At 33.1% G+C, this 17372-nt stretch overlaps 1 protein-coding gene across 6 annotated transcripts in view; it reads left to right on the forward strand.

Annotated features, from left to right (window-relative positions):
- Positions 1-15956, forward strand: part of Bclaf1 (BCL2 associated transcription factor 1) — a 30673-nt gene extending 14717 nt beyond the window's left edge. For 3 of the 6 annotated variants that reach the window (XM_027938426.2, XM_071612997.1, XM_071612998.1), the window contains 7 exons: positions 1050-1155; positions 1986-2070; positions 4439-4614; positions 5700-5880; positions 6840-6986; positions 13054-13266; positions 13415-15956. In XM_027938426.2, the coding sequence (XP_027794227.1) occupies positions 1050-1155; positions 1986-2070; positions 4439-4614; positions 5700-5880; positions 6840-6986; positions 13054-13266; positions 13415-13420 (914 nt within the window). In that variant the 3' untranslated portion in view covers positions 13421-15956. Of the gene's footprint in view, positions 1-1049; positions 1156-1985; positions 2071-4438; positions 4615-4747; positions 4911-5699; positions 5881-6839; positions 6987-13053; positions 13267-13414 lie in introns of those variants that run through there. The other 3 variants (XM_071612999.1, XM_071613000.1, XR_011707700.1) reach the window with 2 other exon arrangements.
- The last annotated feature ends 1416 nt before the right edge of the window (positions 15957-17372 follow it).

Genomic DNA, 17372 nt, shown 5'->3' on the forward strand with positions numbered 1-17372 from the left:
TTTGGTATTGTGCAACCGATCTGAACAGCTCTTACTTTATATAGAGCTGAAAATGCCCAGTGATGTTTTCTTTTTCATTGTAACTAGGTCCTGGAGTATGTTTTGAAATGGCAAAATCCATGTTTCAAAGTAAAATAGCTGTTGAAAGATACAGGCAAAGTTGAATCTTCTGTCTTCCTGGCAAAAATGGCATAAAAACTGAGTTGCTAGCTCAAATTCCTGGGTTTCATGGAATTATGATTGAGGCACTACCCTTGTAGTGGCCGTTTCACGTTTTAATGATTGGTTATGAGACATGTGCTGGATATTGGGCGGTAAGTTGACACAGATGTATGTTGACCTGTTAAGCAGATAGCTTGCTTCATAATGTAACATTTCATAGCTCATGACTTTATACGTCTATTTTACATTTACAGCATATACCTTGAACTGGTTTATAAACTAATCAGTATCGATATTACTAATTTTAAAATTGTAAAACAAGACAACAATATCAGATATATTGTCAGGTTTGCCACGATGCCAGATTTTTGGAATAATTACTGAATATAAATTAAAATATTTTTCCAATTAATGGCAATCTTCACTTTTTGCTTAAAGCCATTTCTGTTATGTCAACATAAGTTCTTGGTGAAATAATTTTATCAGTTTACTCAAACCATCTCTGTAGTTCTGTGTTTTTTTTGGTTTTTTTTTGCAAATAATTCCTCGAAGTAGCTTCATTGATTCATGAATTGACAAGGTATAATTATGGGCATCCACATGTTGTTCCTTTTCTATTTGAGGAAGTAGTGCATTAGTGTGAAATTAGACTTGATTTAATGTATTGTTCTTGGATTATGTGTAATATTGACAAGGACCTGTGAGGAAATTTGCAATCAAGAAGTTAAAAAGGAAAGGGTAGGAACTTTTTGTAACACTTGATTCTCTTCTGCTAGGTTTCTTGAATATTTTTATTTTTCTTTTCACCTGCTACATGCCCTTCTGTCACAAGTGAAAATCCCCTCTTAAAGATTCCTAATTCGGCAGTATTTCTCCTAAATCAACAGAGCAATACTTCAAATCTGCTGCAGTGACCCTAAACGAGCGGTTCACTTCGTATCAGAAAGCCACTGAAGAACATAGTACCCGGCAAAAGAGCCCTGAGATACACAGGTATGTGTAGTACTGAATTTGCGTGTTAAAAGTATTGTTTTGAATAGAAGGAAATTGTTTAAACAAGATTATACAGAAAGTATGATATCATGATCCAAGTAAACTTTGGTTTTTTTTTTTCCCCCCTCTCATTTTCTACTAATAAGGTTGTGAAATAAAAATGTTTGGTGAAACAGTACTTTTTCACAAAAAGAATATGTATGTTAACAATTATGTTGCAGTCCTAGCTGTATGACTTCATTGCGTTGTGAGGAACAAGTTATTTAATCTTGGACATCGATTTTTTTTCGCATGCAGAAATAAGGATAATACTTTGTAGGGTGATGGTGACAGTTAGTGATACTGGTTATACAGTATCTAATTCAGTGCTTAGTACTTAATTGCTGTAGTATGGATGGTTCCTTCTCGGGAAGCACTGGGAATTTTCAGCTGATACTGTCATTGAAAGTAGAGATATAGAATAAAACCCCAAAAGATTATTGTATTGAATATGAGAAAATATTTATACTGAATAGTTAAAACTAGGAAGAGTGTTAAGGAGCTAGTGATAATATTCATCTGTTCACTGAGGAAAATGAGGTGTTAAGATTGCACGGTAATTTTAATACTTATTACAAACATTATTTTTTGTTAACTAAAATGTTTATTTAAAATGTCAGGTTTCACTTATATATAAAAATGTAGCCAAAGCATTCTGATTTATCCCTAATGGATATTGTTTTTATTAGGAATTAATAGTCTTATTGTGAGTCGATTGGAAGAAAAGTAACTTCTAGTATCTCTCACAAAAATGTAATTTTTTGTACTAAATACACTTTATATACATTAAGGAGAATCGACATCTCTCCAAGTGCCCTGAGGAAGCATACCCGTTTAGCAGGGGAAGAGAGAGTTTTTAAAGAAGAAAATCAGAAGGTACATTTTTGAATGCATTTCTTTTTCTTGTTAAGTTCAGTGTAATGATACTGTACTAAATATAGTTTTCTTAAGGCAAAATGTTTATTAGATAATTTCTATTTTTAATTTGTAAATATATATTTATGGTAGTATACATATTGCTTTTTTTAGAAGACATTAAGCTGACAATAAAGTACCTTAAATTAAAAACGAAAGGACTTTTTGAAAATGCTAGTGAAAAGGAAATATTTAGTCCTAAGAAAATGTAATGAGCCAGTGAGTAGATAAAGGAAGATGATGATAGCAAAGATATAAATTATATTATGGTTTCTATAGAGTTTTGAGATGGATATTAGAATTTGTGTGTGCTTAAAGTAAAGGTTGTTCACAAATAGCAAGAAGTAATCCCTTTGCTATTGGGGCATTTTTATGTGTGCTATAAAGAGGCATTCTGTAAACTGATTTCTAAGTGTATCTTGAAAAAAACCCATCTCTGTTATAATATTTGTGTTTTGGGAGATGGCTTTTAAACTTATAAAGAGCCTATGAAAGATGAGGCATGGGAATGAGGGTCTTAGAGGAATGGAATATGGTGGTTGAGGGCACTCTGAAAAACCTCTGGTATTTCAGAATCAACATTTTTTAGGTACACTGGCCTATAGAACAAATGTTCGTTCTGTGTGCAAAACAGGTGAAGGGAGCAACTGTCTCTTATTTTGAATAGATTAGGAAGCTTTTGCACGTATTGCTTGGTTCTAATTCTGGCCATCAGTAAGTAGTCTCTGTTATGGTTGAAAAATAATTAACTTCTTGGATCTTGATTTTTCTAACTAAAAAAATGAGAATACATTTGATTTTCAGAGTTGTGGAATAATTGGGCTACTTTGAAACCCTGGCACTTTTGTTACCAGAAGCTGATAGCATACAAATTATTTAAAGAGGGCATGCTCTTAATCTATTGGGTTGTGGAATGTAGAGTTTACAAAGAAAGTGATTGCTTTGCATGGGGCATGTTTATCTTGGAAAAACCTATTTTGAGAAGTGATTTTTTTTTTTTCTTGTGCTTTTATCTTCATTACTTTGGGTTCAATGTTAGTTAATTTTGTTTTCCCCCAAATTTAGTCTTCTGTTGTGCTCTTGACAGTGAGTATTTTTTTCTCTTATTATTCAGACTAGATTTTGATCTGGAAGAGAGAATAGTGATAACTGATGGATGGACAAGAGGATATGACATTGATTTTTATTTATCCTTCGTCTTTCTAATAAACATGTTAATATGCAATTAATGTGTATATATATACATATATAGTTTTCAATTCACAAAGTAGTTTCACTTGTTACTTGTGGACTTGGTATTACCTAGGTGAATAGGAAGTTTTTTGCTCTTGATTAGATTTTTGTTACCCTAGGAGCAAATAGGTGAGTAGTTATCATTTGGAGATATATATGTGTGTGTGTGTATATGTGTGTGTGCGTGTTATATATATATATACTTTGAGTTTTATGAATGCTTATGAATATTATAGCTAGACTTCCCAGAATAAATCTTATTGTTGAATACTATCAAGGATGTCCACATTGCTTAGCATCTTACTGATGTATAATTTCTCTTCATTCCTAGATGCCTCTTTCCATCTTCCTAAATTATATAGTATTTGAAAAAGCAATGGAACAAGAAGGAGGTGAATTGTGACCCAGTTAAACTAATGTCCGTTGCAATACCTGAATTGAGAAAGGGCAATATATGGTCCAAGATACTGAGTACAGGATTTCGAATAAGACCTTTCTGGCTTTGTTTCAACCCTTGTTCAACCTCAGTTGGTTTCATTAATCGTATTCCACTTGCATGTTATGGAAATTATAGTATTCTTATTTTTGAAGCGCTTTTTCAGTTTGTTGACTGATTTTGGGAAGAGCTTGATGATAATGAGGCTTAGTTAATGAGAATCATTACTTTAGGATCCCTCAACTTTATAGGCAGAAGGCTACATCACAATTTTGAGATTATGACATTGTTCAACTGTTATAAAAAAGGTATTTGGCAGGATGAGGGATAATTAATGAGGATGTTCTGAGTGGAATAATGTTTATCTTTTCACTGTACGGAATATTTTAGGAATTAACTTTTAATCAACGTATAAAATACTCAAGATAAATAGTTTTTAGCAATTTCTCCAGTCCTACTGCACTTGTACACATATTTAGTTAAAAAATTGGGGGAAAAATAAAAAAAAATCTAAGGATGAGTGTAGTATATCATATGATCCATTTTTTTCTGATACCAAAATGCCAATTTCTTTTAGAAACTGGCATAAGTCTGTGTGTATGTATGTATATTTTCTGTTTCTTCCCTAAACTCTGTACTTTACTTATCTGTCTTTTATAGGGAGATAAAAAATTAAGGTGTGATTCTGCTGATCTTCGGCATGACATTGATCGCCGTAGAAAAGAAAGAAGTAAAGAACGGGGGGATTCCAAGGGCTCCAGGGAATCCAGTGGATCAAGAAAGCAAGAAAAAACTCCAAAAGATTACAAGGAATACAAATCTTACAAAGATGACAGGTAATTGTTAAAATTGTCTGAGTTAGGTTTTAGCTTCTAATTAGCCTTTAATAATTGTCAGCTTAATTGCTTTCAATTTTGACTATGTAATCGAATGTTTAAATTTAAACAATTAAAATTATTTGTTTTACAGCAAAAATGTATTTGTCTTTTACACGGCTTATGGTGGATGAGGACAAAAACTTTGGAATAGCAAGCTAACACTGAAAAAAAAAATGACAAATTAATGTGTCCTATTATCCAGGCTACATCAGGAGGTTGGACTTCAATGCAGTGCATTTCTAGAAACAGTTTGTGTAAGAACTTTGGTTCGTTATGCTTGATTCCGCACTTTTTCAACTCATAACACCCAGAGTACAAAAATTTTAAACTGATATCTAGTGGTTTAACATGGGAGAGATGGGTGGGGAGGAAGGACTAGGAGTAGCAATGTGTATTAGTCTTTTCAAAATAATGTTACCATGGATACTGTTAGCAGTGGTAAGAGTTATCAAAGGTATGACCTTTTCAGGTGTTGGATTAGAATCATGTAAATTTGATCATCATAGAGTCAAATAAATACTAGGAATACAAAATACTATATAGATAATTGTTTTTCTTGCTGTTCTTTAGGTAAATGGTGTGTTTTATTTGTGTATTTACAATTATGATTGGTATTTGCAATGTCATGTGCTTTTTATTTCTATATTGGTGTTATGGCCCAAACCATACAAACTGTTCTCACCCGGGGTGTACAAACTACAGTCATTTTAATCTTGGCCTTAAGAACCTTCTTTTTCCTACTCCTCTTTTCCTTTCATTAAAATAACAAAAGATTCTATAAGTTAACTTAAAAATATTTTGAGAACTCTACCTCATTCTTGAAGTTTACAGTCTACTAGTTTAGACCATAGCATGTTTTTAGTAGTGGTGGAAAACATTGAAAGAGAATGGAAACAGACTGTCAAAGTTTAACACCCAATTATTTTACTTATGTAATAATTTTAATAGGGGATAGTTTTTTGAATATCCCTCTTGTTACTAAGATTCAACTGGGTTCTCTATCTTTTTAAAAATGGCACTTTTTTGTTTTCTTTATTTTGCAGTAAACACAAAAGTAGAGAGCAAGATCATTCTCGATCTTCGTCCTCTTCAGCATCACCTTCTTCTCCCAGTTCTCGAGAAGAAAAGGAGAGTAAGAAGGAAAGAGAAGAAGAATTTAAAACCCATCATGAAATGAAAGAATACTCAGGCTTTGCAGGAGTTAGCCGACCACGAGGAACCTTTGTAAGTAATAAAATCGCCTTAGATTATTTGATAGGGTTTTACTTTATTGTACACAGGGGAAGTCAAAGATATAGATTATCTGTTATGTGAATCATTATTCCTGAAGTCAGAATTAGTCTTGAAAATGAAATGGCATTTAAAGTAATGTCTTCATTAAAAAATGCCATTTTTGAAATCTTGAAGCATCTGTGAACTAGATTTTTTTCAGATCAGTGAGCATGTGTAGCCTTAGAAACCTGAGTATCAAGAAAAGTTATTGGTGGAGATCTATTTTTTAAAACACTTTATTAGTTTTTGAAAAACTATCATAAAACCTAAAATATTTTATATGTTCATCTCTGTATTACAGCTATTTTCATTTTTGCCTGTTCAAGTCCTTGCTTATGTGTATCAGTCATTGAAGTAATATATAACTTTCTGTTCTACCTTGCATACACATTATCCTTATGTTTCCATAAAGTTGTTAAACTGTTTAATAATTCCATAGTAGTACATCTTCTTGCCACTTTAAGTTATAGATTCATATTTCTATCTTCAGCTCGTTTCTTATTGTAGGATTTATTAGGTCATGTGGGAAGAGACGAACTTTTCTTACATGGTAATAGATGTTGTTGAATACTTTGGACTCCTGAGATAATTCAGAGGAACTAGGCAACTCTTAGGTAGTAAAGTGGGAGCGGGCTTGTTTGTTTTAAAATTCAGGCCTTTAAAAGTGCGTCTTCTAACATTTAGGTTCCCTCCCGCCCTTATCAGTATGCAGAGTTGTTTTTTTTTTCCCCCTCACCTATGTTATAAAATGGCCATTCTTTTCATCCTCAGTGGCTATGAAATTAAGATTCAGGTAGAAATGGCAATATGTTTTTTTTTTTTTTTTTTTTGTTATTGCAGTAAAATTAGAGTTTGCATGTGACTAAATACTTTTGATTGCATTACTAAACAATTTTGTTAATGTTAATCAGTTTCGAATTAGAGGCAGAGGAAGAGCCAGAGGAGTTTTTGCTGGGACAAATACTGGTCCAAACAACTCAAATACTACTTTTCAAAAGAGACCGAAGGAAGAGGAATGGGATCCAGAATATACCCCAAAGAGCAAGAAGTACTTCTTGGTGGGTGTTAGAAATCTGTGTTTATTTGGTTTGCAATTATTTTCAAGACATACTAGGTGAATACATTTGAGTACAGATATCCACTAATATGAGAAAGATTCACCATAACATGGGAAACCTTTCCAAAAAATCATTACTCAGATGATTTGAAGCTTTTTAAAAATGTGGGTCCCTTTTTACTCATGTTTGATATCACATATAGGCTGATCAAGGTCAACTAAAAATAAACCTGATTTGATAGCCGTTCATAGAAGAACATTATGTTATAGTTGAGCTTAATATATGTTTCATATCTGTCTATAAGACAGTAGTTGCAGAAACTTCTCTTTCAGATGCCCTGTTAATCATCAGAGCTATTTGTTTAAAGATGGAAAATATTTTCATACTACTTGTAACTAAGGATCTTAGGGATCCTGTCATTTCATTGAAATTAAAGGGAGATAAAAATTAAATTTTAGAAAATGGGCTAGATGCACTGATTTGATGCTTCTTTGTGATGTAGATGAAGTAGTTTTCCAAGAATAAAGCTAGAGGCGATGAGTTCTGAAAGATCACCAGATGCGGATGATAATTTTCTGCAGTTTGTCATGAGGGGAAGGGTCTGTCCTGCATTACAGAGTTAGACTTAAAAATGTCAAAAAGTATTATGGGAAAGTATTCCTTTTTTTTTTTTTTTTTATAAATAATAGTTCTTCAGGGAAGTCATGCTTCAGAGGCTAGTTTAAGAATTAGTTGCTTAGTAGAAGCAAGGATGAAAATAGTAATGGATTTATTAGAAGATTTTTGTCTTTTCATTTGGCTTTTTATAAATATAGTTGACTAAACCTGAATGTCCATGACAGGGTAAAGCTGCATTCTGAAGTGAATCTCTATTTTGTTAGGAAAATGGTAAATGTAATTCATTCAAGTTTATTTCTACTTTTTTTTTTTTTTTTTTAACATCCAGAAGTTTGAAATAGTTATATAATTTGAGTTGTGTTTGCTCAGTTTATACCTTTTTCATGGGAAACTTGTACTAAGTTGCTTTTGAGTTGACAGTCTGGAAAGTAAAAGGCATTTGATTCAGTAATAGATGCGTCTACTTTTTGATTTGAGTTTATTTACAGACTATGTTTTATGCTAGGTACTAGAAAAGGAAAAACACATATAAGATGATACTTAAGAGACCAGTAATAGAGAAATTTTCTAATTATATATGGTGGCTTTTCCCAAAGGAGGGAATTGTGGATTTTTGCCAGAAGTGAACAACATTCTAGGGAAACTTGGTTTGACTCTTGAGCTTAAAAGGTGGGCAACTATACTACAGATTTCAGAAGGGGTTAAACAGTATGCATAGAGAATTTTAGTGCATTGGATGGTGGTATAAGTTTGTGAGAATAGAGGAAAAGCAAGTCTGATTTGGAACGCCATAGTACTTTAATTTGGGTTTTAAATAGGGTTCAGAAAAATCATGTTTTTTTAAATATTAGATTTAGGGGCTACATTTGAGAAAAGGTGAGAAGGCACTTCTGGGAACTTTGATACCATCTAGTTGAATGAGTGTTGTAATAAAGAGTAGGGAATGTAGAGGGAAGATAATGTCTTTGGGAAGATCAAATTCTGTTCTGGTCAGGTTCTGACAAGGAGAGAACTCAAGTGGAGATGTCCAATGGGTAGTTGTTAATATAGTTTTAGATGAAAAAAATCAGCTTTTTGGGCCATTATTATGGCCACAGTAAGATTATCCAGTCAGAGGAGAAGAGATTGAGAGACTTCACATTTTAAGGGTTGGGGAATGAGTAATACCGGTAAAATATGAGAGGTAAACCAAGTGTGAAAGGTGAAACAGTTAAAAGGGAATGAGAGGTGACCAAGTACATAGTGACTGTTTGCCACTTCACTAATTTACAGATATATAATATAGGTCAGGTCTTCTGCCATTCTTTCAGATTTTAGTATCATAGGTTTTACTTTAATTTTAGATTGACTTTTAATAATGTATTTTATCAACAAGATAAATTGTGTTATTTTAAGAATTTAGCTACTTCAAATTAGTAATTTATTCGCTTTTTTTTTTTTTTTTGCTCTACTGAGTATTGAACCAAGGTGCACTTTGCCGCTGAGCTACATCCCCAGACTTTTAAAATTTTTATTTTGAGATGTGGTCTTGCTAAGTTGCTGAAGCTTTTCTCAAAGTGGAATCTTCTTGCCTTGGTCTTCAAGTAGCTGGGATTATAGATGTGTGCCACTGTGTGTGGCAGTAGCTGTAATATTTTATGTTTCTGTTCTGGGCTAAAATTTGAAAATTTGTATATAAAACTGTATGTATGCATGTGTCACACTGATATTCACTAGAACATTGAGTAAAATTAGCATCTGAATACACAAGTTATTTTCCTTACAAATCAGTTCTCCAACTTGATTATTTTGGTTCATATTTGTGAGCCATTGAAATAACAACTCTAACTGGGTATGGTGGTGCAGGCCCTCCAGTGACTTGAGAGGCTGAGGTAGGAGGATCACAGTCTCACTGTAGAGTACCTCTGTTTTCAGTTTCCAGTACCAAAATAAGAACAAAGAAACAGCAACTTCAGTCTTACATGTTGTCTCCCCTTCCCCCCCATTGAACCCAGGGGCGCTTGACCACTGAGCCATACTCCAGTTCTTTTTCATATTTTATTTATAGATGGGGTCTTGCCAAGTTTGCTAGGGTCTTCCTAAGCTGCTGAGGCTGGCTTTGAACCGTGATCCTCTGTTTCAGTCTCCCAACTTTTTTTTTTCAGTCTCCCAAGTTTTTATTATTCAAATTTTAGTGAATATTTGAACTATATCTATTTTTCGTCTTTTTGTAAAGAGACTGATCTTTTATACAGCTAGTGTTGAGAATATAAATATAATCAAAGATAGAAGTCAGAAGAAATGAAATTTCAAAATACTAGATATTTTCCTTAGGATCTTTCAGAATGATCAGTAGTATAGAAATTTTGCCTTTGTTGATAAAAATACTTAGTAATAATAAGTAGCACTTACAGAGAATTACTGTAGTATGGTAGGTGACTTTCTTAAATACTTTACATGTATTAACTTATTGAGTGTATATAAAGTCCTTTTGAGCTGGGGTTATCATTCTGTTTTTACAGATAAAGAAACTATGAAAATAGAGTAGCTTGACCATTGTGTAGCTAGGAATGTGGTCAGTATTTGGACCCATGTATTGGGCTCCAGAACCAGATTTGAAGTACCACTGATCCTCCACTGAGTTATAGTAGCATTTCTTGAATTCTTTTCTGAAATTTCCTATCAACTATTTTTGTGAAACTGGTAATGTTTTGAGTAATAAGAACTCCCAGAAAGATATTAGTCTAAAGTAGAACCTGAGTGATAAATGAGTTTGAAGAGTTGGAGTAGATGGGAAAGTAGAGAAATAGGGAGGTTCTTGGTGTTGTTAAATTGATGTATCTTCAGAGGAAGAGAAAGTCCCTGGTGAAGAAGAAGGTGGGAGAAGATCAAGATTGGAGTTTAGGTAACCCTTTGAAACTTGATTTTGTGTGTGTGTGTGTGTGTGTGTGTGTGTGTAGATAGATAGTAGTGCTGGTGATCAAACAAGGATCTTGCACGTACTAGGCAGCTGCTCTGACCCTGAGCTTTATGTATATGTTTAGCCCTGAAACTTGATGATCCTATGGAGAAAGGATAAAAGAGGATCCAAAAGATCCTGGTTCTAATAGATACTCATATTTTAGCTAGCTTCTGGCCCTTTGTGAAATAATGTATTTAATCTGAAATTATTCTTATTTTTGGTATCAAGGATTGAGTCCAGGGGTGCTTAACCACAGTGCCACATCCCCAGCCTTTAAAAAAAATATTTTTACTTAGAGATAGCATATTGCCAAGTTGGCTAGGGCCTCGCTAAGTTGCTGAGGCTGGGTTTGAACTTATGATCCTCCTGCCTCAGCTTCCTGAGATGCTGGGATTAGAGGCATGTGCCACTGTGCCAGGCTTCAAATTACTTAATTCTTAGAATTTGAAGATTAAGAATATGAATAGCATAAATAAATTTGGTAACTGCTAGGATATCTTCTGAAAGACAGTTTATCAAATTTCAGATGAGTGTACTTCTAAAAGTAATGGTCAGTTTAAAGTGGCTTTCATTTTTACCACCACCTTTTCTATTTCTCCTAGCTCTTAGCTGCCTTGTACAATTAATCATTTATGAGGCTCTCTGGGTGATGATCATAAGGGGTTTTAATTTTTCAGTGTCTCAATTTTTAAAAATCTAACACAGGGACAGTTACCAGTATTTTATGAGGGTTTGTTGAACAAATTCATGTTATGTACTCAGAATAAAACTTTACCCATAGTAAGCACTATAGAAGCATTATTATTATTATTATTATTTGTGGTATTGGGGATTGAACCCAGGGCCTTATGCATGCAAGGCAAGCACTCTACCAACTGAGCTATATCCCCAGCCTAGAAGCATTATTATTAACACCATTATTTACAGAGTTAAGGTTTCTGTTAATATTTTTTTTGAACCTGTGCCTTTACTCTGAAACTTTCTGCCTCTTCCCACAGATCCATGGAATATTGGGTCAGTACCACAAACAAAAAAACACACTTTTATAGTTGGGTGTGTTAATGCTGTAAACACATATGAAATTATATAATCGAGTAGGTATCATTTTGAGTGGCCAACTATTTTAAAATATTTTATGTTAGGCTTGCAATTAAACTCTTCCTGATGTATTTAGATTTTATTTGTCTTTTGCATTTTGGGGGATCAACTGTAGTGTGTTGCACACGATCGGAAAATCTCTGTACTAGTGGCTACATCCCCAGCCACGATGTGTTTTGAGTTCATTTTTTAATAGTTATAGAAATCATTCTGTATGGGGTTGTGCACACCTCTACCATATAATCTCCCCACTGCCCCCTGCTTTTTTTTGTGTGTGTGTGTGTGTGTGTGGTGCTGGGGATTGATCGCAGGGCCTTGTGCATGTGAGGCAAGCACTCTACCAAGTGAGTTATATCCCTGCCCCTTTCATTTGTTTTAATAGAGATTGGTAAATGTTCTTTCATTATAGTATGTTAATTCCTTATATAATCCCAGTTTTGTAAATCATGCAAGAGGGTAATCTGTATTAAATACACATGCACAAAGGCTATACAATATTTTGTTTGCATTATGCTTGTTTCCTTGTAAAGGGGCATCATTTTGCTCTATTTCCCATTTTGTGGGTGACAAATCTAAGAGTTTGTAAATTCAGGTGGGCTATAGTTCATTAAAGGTACATTCAGGAGACGGTCTTTTGTATTTGCAATGTAATATTCTGCTCATCTACCAAGTTGGGTAGTTTTCAATTTTGGAGATTTTTTTTTTTCCTTAATAGAACAATTTGTAAGTTGGGGGAGCATCAGTATTTGAATAAAGTAAATGAAAAGTTAAGGTTGGAATATAATAACTGCAGTACTTCAAGTTGGTGAAGAAGAAAATAGCTGAGGCAACGTTATTCCAGGGACTATACTATCATGATTTGTCATTAAAATTTCCTAGCTAGAAGATTGATATGTATTATACATTGATCTAGATTTGAATCTTAATATAGTATTTTAAAATCATATTATCTATAAGGTATAGTTCATACCACATTCATACCACATACAAATATTTATTTAATGAATATGATAATATTGTAAGGACATTTTTATTACTTGGCCACATCTTTCTGACTATAGTAATTTTGTTGTGAAAAAGTCCGATATTTTTATCTCATTGCATGAAGCATAACAGCCGTGGACTTAAGTTGATATAATATAGACACCACAAGAATTAGAATTCTGAAAATTAGCGGTAGTTTATCAGTTGAGAGTCTCCTAGTAGTTGTTTGGGCAACCCTTAAGGGGTGCTTGTGTTTCTAAGTATTAAGATGTGATTACTCTGACAATGTATTACCATGTTTTAGGAGATAACCAGTCTCACATACCAGTTTTCAGAAGATTAATTACATTATTTATGATTGAACGAGAAGTCATCTTTTTATAAGAAAGATTTGATGATTTTTTTTTTTTTTTAACCTTTCTGTAGCATGATGACAGAGATGATGGTGTGGATTATTGGGCCAAAAGAGGAAGAGGTCGTGGTACTTTTCAGCGTGGCAGAGGGCGCTTTAATTTCAAAAAATCAGGTAGCAGTCCAAAATGGACTCATGACAAATACCAAGGGGATGGAATTGTTGAAGATGAAGAAGAGTCCATGGAAAATAATGAAGAAAAGAAGGAGAGACGTAAAGAAGAAAAGGTAGATAATTTCACCTTATGATTCTTGAAAGATTTTCGCTGGTATGAATTTGGTGGGTAAATCAGTTAATTTTTATGAACATGGGATTATAGTATATTTTCACTGTCCTTATCCTTATTAATCATCAATTTCTCTATTCTTTTCTTAGGAATAGTGTATCTGAAGTAAATTGGCAACAGAGAGCAGAACTTGCACCCACCATTTTTTTTTTACCTGATTTTTGTTTCAGATAAGAATGTAAGCATTTTACTTAAATTTTACTGTTTGCAAGTAGTCTATAGAAATTTTGTTTTAAGTCTTCAAATATCTTGAAAAATAGTAGACTGTATGTTGAAAATTGTACTGAAATAAAGTAGAAAATTGTTAACGTTCCATATTTGTAACTATCAACTTTTAAAAAAATCTTTTACTGTTTTTGTTACATGCATTGTAATTCTGCTTTGTCTATAAGATATGGTCAAGTACAACTCTGTGAAAGTTCTGATTCTCTTCCCTCCCTGTTTGTTAATGTTTTATTCTGAAGTAAACGTTAGCTCTACATTACAAATCCCTGAACAGAAATTGTTTATAGTGACCACACTAATTATTTTAACTGTATACATCTGTTTAACATCTTCCTTAATTCGAACACTACATTGTAGGGTGGCTAATTTTTGATGTATACCATAAAGTTGTTCTTTTGGTAAACTATGCTAGTTTCACACTTCAGCAAATGTTTAAAGAAGGCAGGAAAGGTTTGCCAGTAACTAAAAAGTACAATCTAGATTGAAAGGTTTGAGAAAATGTTATTTTTACTGAAAGCAAGCAGTGGCCTATAAAAACACATTTTTACAAGTCTTTCCTATTTTAGTTTAAAATTCATTGTTTTCTTTTTATTCTTATTTGATAGTTTGAGTCATGGTCTTAGATACCAGCCATTTGAGAGAAAACTGATTTGTAATAATATTGCAAGTAAAACTCCGAGTACCACAGAACATCTTAGTATTAAGGAAAAAGAAACAAAAACAACAATAAAACCTGTAATCCTGGTGTTGGTGTGGAGGAGGATTCCTGCAGAATAAATTTGATGCGTTAGTATATATTTCACAGCTTACATATTTATTTGTGCTTTTGAACAGCTGAAAATTAGTTTGTAGTGTAACCATAAGAAAATAAGACACACAGCATATTGTTCCTTGGTACTTTAAGTAACCTGTTTTTCTAATGTCACCAATAAAAGGTTTTGGCAATGTTGTAGCATTGATCTACCTTGGTTTTTATTTTATTTTTTCTTCCTTTTCAGTTGCATTTGGTAAAATGGCTTTTTCTTTTACTTTCCATGGGTTCTATTCTTCAGGTAGAGATGATCTTTTAAATATTAATTACTTTCTATGTTTATGTTAATAGCTTTTTTTAAAGGAATGAAAATTTGAAATGGGTACATTTGCTGGTGATTTTGTTTTTTCAACATACATAAAGCTAGCACATTTCATTTTAATTCAGCAACTGAATTAGTTGTATATGTTTACATTTGAAGAAGATAATGCTTCTGTTATAAAATTTTAAAGATCTTAAGTATATGGCTCTTTCATCCTCAATTTTGATGATTTGCAGTGTGTCTAGCACCTTGATTACTGCCAGGGACGTTTGCTAAGAGCTATTGGAAACGAAACTAAAACCAAAGTCAGTATATATTTGTGGCCTAAACTCCTTGGTATTGCATGATTTCTCACTTTAATTTTGTCTTTCTGAAATTGTCTAGTTATATAGAAAATGCCTGCATAAGTAACTTTGTGTTGCTTTAATCAGGATACAACTAATAAACCTCTATTCAGCATAATGCTTATTAAAGCTTAAAGCAACATGGATTTGATCCTCCAATAGAGAATTTTCATGATTGTTCTGTTTTGTATAAGTATATAAAACTTCTATCTTAATTGTTAATTTTACTAGACACCAAATCCCTCCTTATAATTGTGCAGTTTTGCTTTTCTGCTTAAGACAGAGAAAATGGGATTTGCTGAGAAGTTATTTAATAGGGAGATAAATTGGAAATAAAACTGCTTAAGGTCCTATGGGCAGGTTACATTCTAAGTGCAAATGCATTGCTTTAATCTTTGGTTACTTACCAGAATATATAGTAGGATAGGGTGATTCTGAGAACTCTGACATAGAACACCATTATGGATGTTTATTTTTTGCAGAGCCAAGCATATAAAAAGTGGTCTGTTTATTTTTTTAAACCACAATTTAACTTTACACTTTATGACATGTTATTAAAGCTGAATGATTCCTCTTGGTAAGGATATTTGCTTATGAGTGCCAGGAAATAACTCTTTGATACTTGCATTAACAAACTTCCTTTTGCCTAGAGAAGGGAAATAAAAACGAACCAAAGGATATTTCCAGAAAAAATAAGAAAGCTGTTTAAGAAGGCCATGACTCAGTTCCTAGGTGTGTATACTTTTCAGCATCCTAGGAATTTTAATATAAAAAGTAAAATATGTTTTTCAAATTGCAGTCTTCTTGCTGTTGTTCCCCTTTGTCACAGTTAAAATCAGCGTTGGGAGTTAAATTATAATTTGAGAGAAAATATTACCCAATAAGAATGAATGTAGATGGTTAAACGATTCTTACTCAGTGTGATGTATCATGATGCATCAGGGACCCTTGTAAATTGTCATATGCCAATAAAATGTCATAAGTGGTAATAGCTGTTGTTTGTTTACCTGATTTTGAGACTATTTTTGTCTATTCTACATGACTGATTTCTATGGCCTGTTTCTAGATTTTAAAATATCATTTCATCTATAAGTGAAACTAATGTGGTGTGGCTTGATAAATACTTTTTAATTTCTCAACTCTTTCTTTACTGTTTCTTCTGATCGCCCCCCCCCCCCCCGAAAATGGGAAATTTTATAAGCTGATAAATCTGAGCTATTGTTAATAATGTATAAGAAATTGCTGGTCTTGGTACATGCCTATAAATCTCAGCTACATAGGAGACCGAGACAAAGAATCACAAGTTCAAGGTCAGACTCAGCAACTTAGCAAGACTCTATCAAAGGCTGGGGATGTAGCTTAGTGGTAGAGTCCCTGAGTTCAGTCCCAAGGTTTTGTCCCCAAAGAAAAATGAGAGATTTGTGGCTTAAGTTCTGTTCTGTGTTAATATAGAACTTTATCAGGCATAATATGGTAGAAATTACTCCTTTCTAAAAATACAGTTGCTAGTTAATAACTGAAAGGAGTTAGTCTTTGTAGTCTTTAAAAAAGATCTGGTTTAATTCTTCTTTAATTGTGCCCTTTAAACTTTTTATACAAAGTATTTTCATAGGACTTGGTGCTAAGACAAATTGATAAATTTTTTTCTCATACAGATGGCAAATTAGCCCTTTAAAACTTGGTTACAGAAGTTAGCTAAGTGTGTAAAAGGATGTATAAGATTCTTGGTAGTTTAGCAATATTGGGTAATTTTAAAGTATACTTCTTTAGTAGGGACAGTACTTTAATATATTTTTTTCTACTTTGTTTAAACTGGACACCCTTTTGGGATCTTATGTTAGATTTCCAGATATAATCTTTTTGCATTCAAGAAGAAAAATATATAGGCTTGTCTCTTCTAAATAAAGTTTCTAAACAAGGCAACGATGTTATTGTCATGAGATCATGACTGGACTGTGTCATGAGTTAGCAGATCCTGATATGTGTCTTAAAAAAATGAGTAATATCTGTTACATACTTTTAAGGTTCTTAAATAGTCATTACCATTGTTATTTCTGAATATCAAGGGTCTAATTGTTCTTTTTATTGAGGTAAATATTAAAAATCAGGATTTTTAATAAAGTTTTACATGAACACACTTGCTATTACTCAGATTCTTCAAATTCAGGCATCTGTGGAAATCAGTTATTTTATTTCATTGCCTGACTTGAGAGCCTTGGAAGTATTGTGAACTATCAGAAGGTCAGTTAAAGCTGATAAGGCCAAAGTTGTACTTTTAATTAATGCCAGTTCTCTTTGTAGTATATTAGCAAGTTATACCTTAGCCTTTAAAAATGAACCCCACTGATAAGAGAACAGATGTCAGGAGTGTACTTGACCATGACTACTACAAAAGAAGTTTGAAT

This window comes from Marmota flaviventris, chromosome 6 (genome assembly GCF_047511675.1).
Source record: "Marmota flaviventris isolate mMarFla1 chromosome 6, mMarFla1.hap1, whole genome shotgun sequence".
NCBI classification, from domain to species: Eukaryota; Metazoa; Chordata; class Mammalia; order Rodentia; family Sciuridae; genus Marmota; species Marmota flaviventris.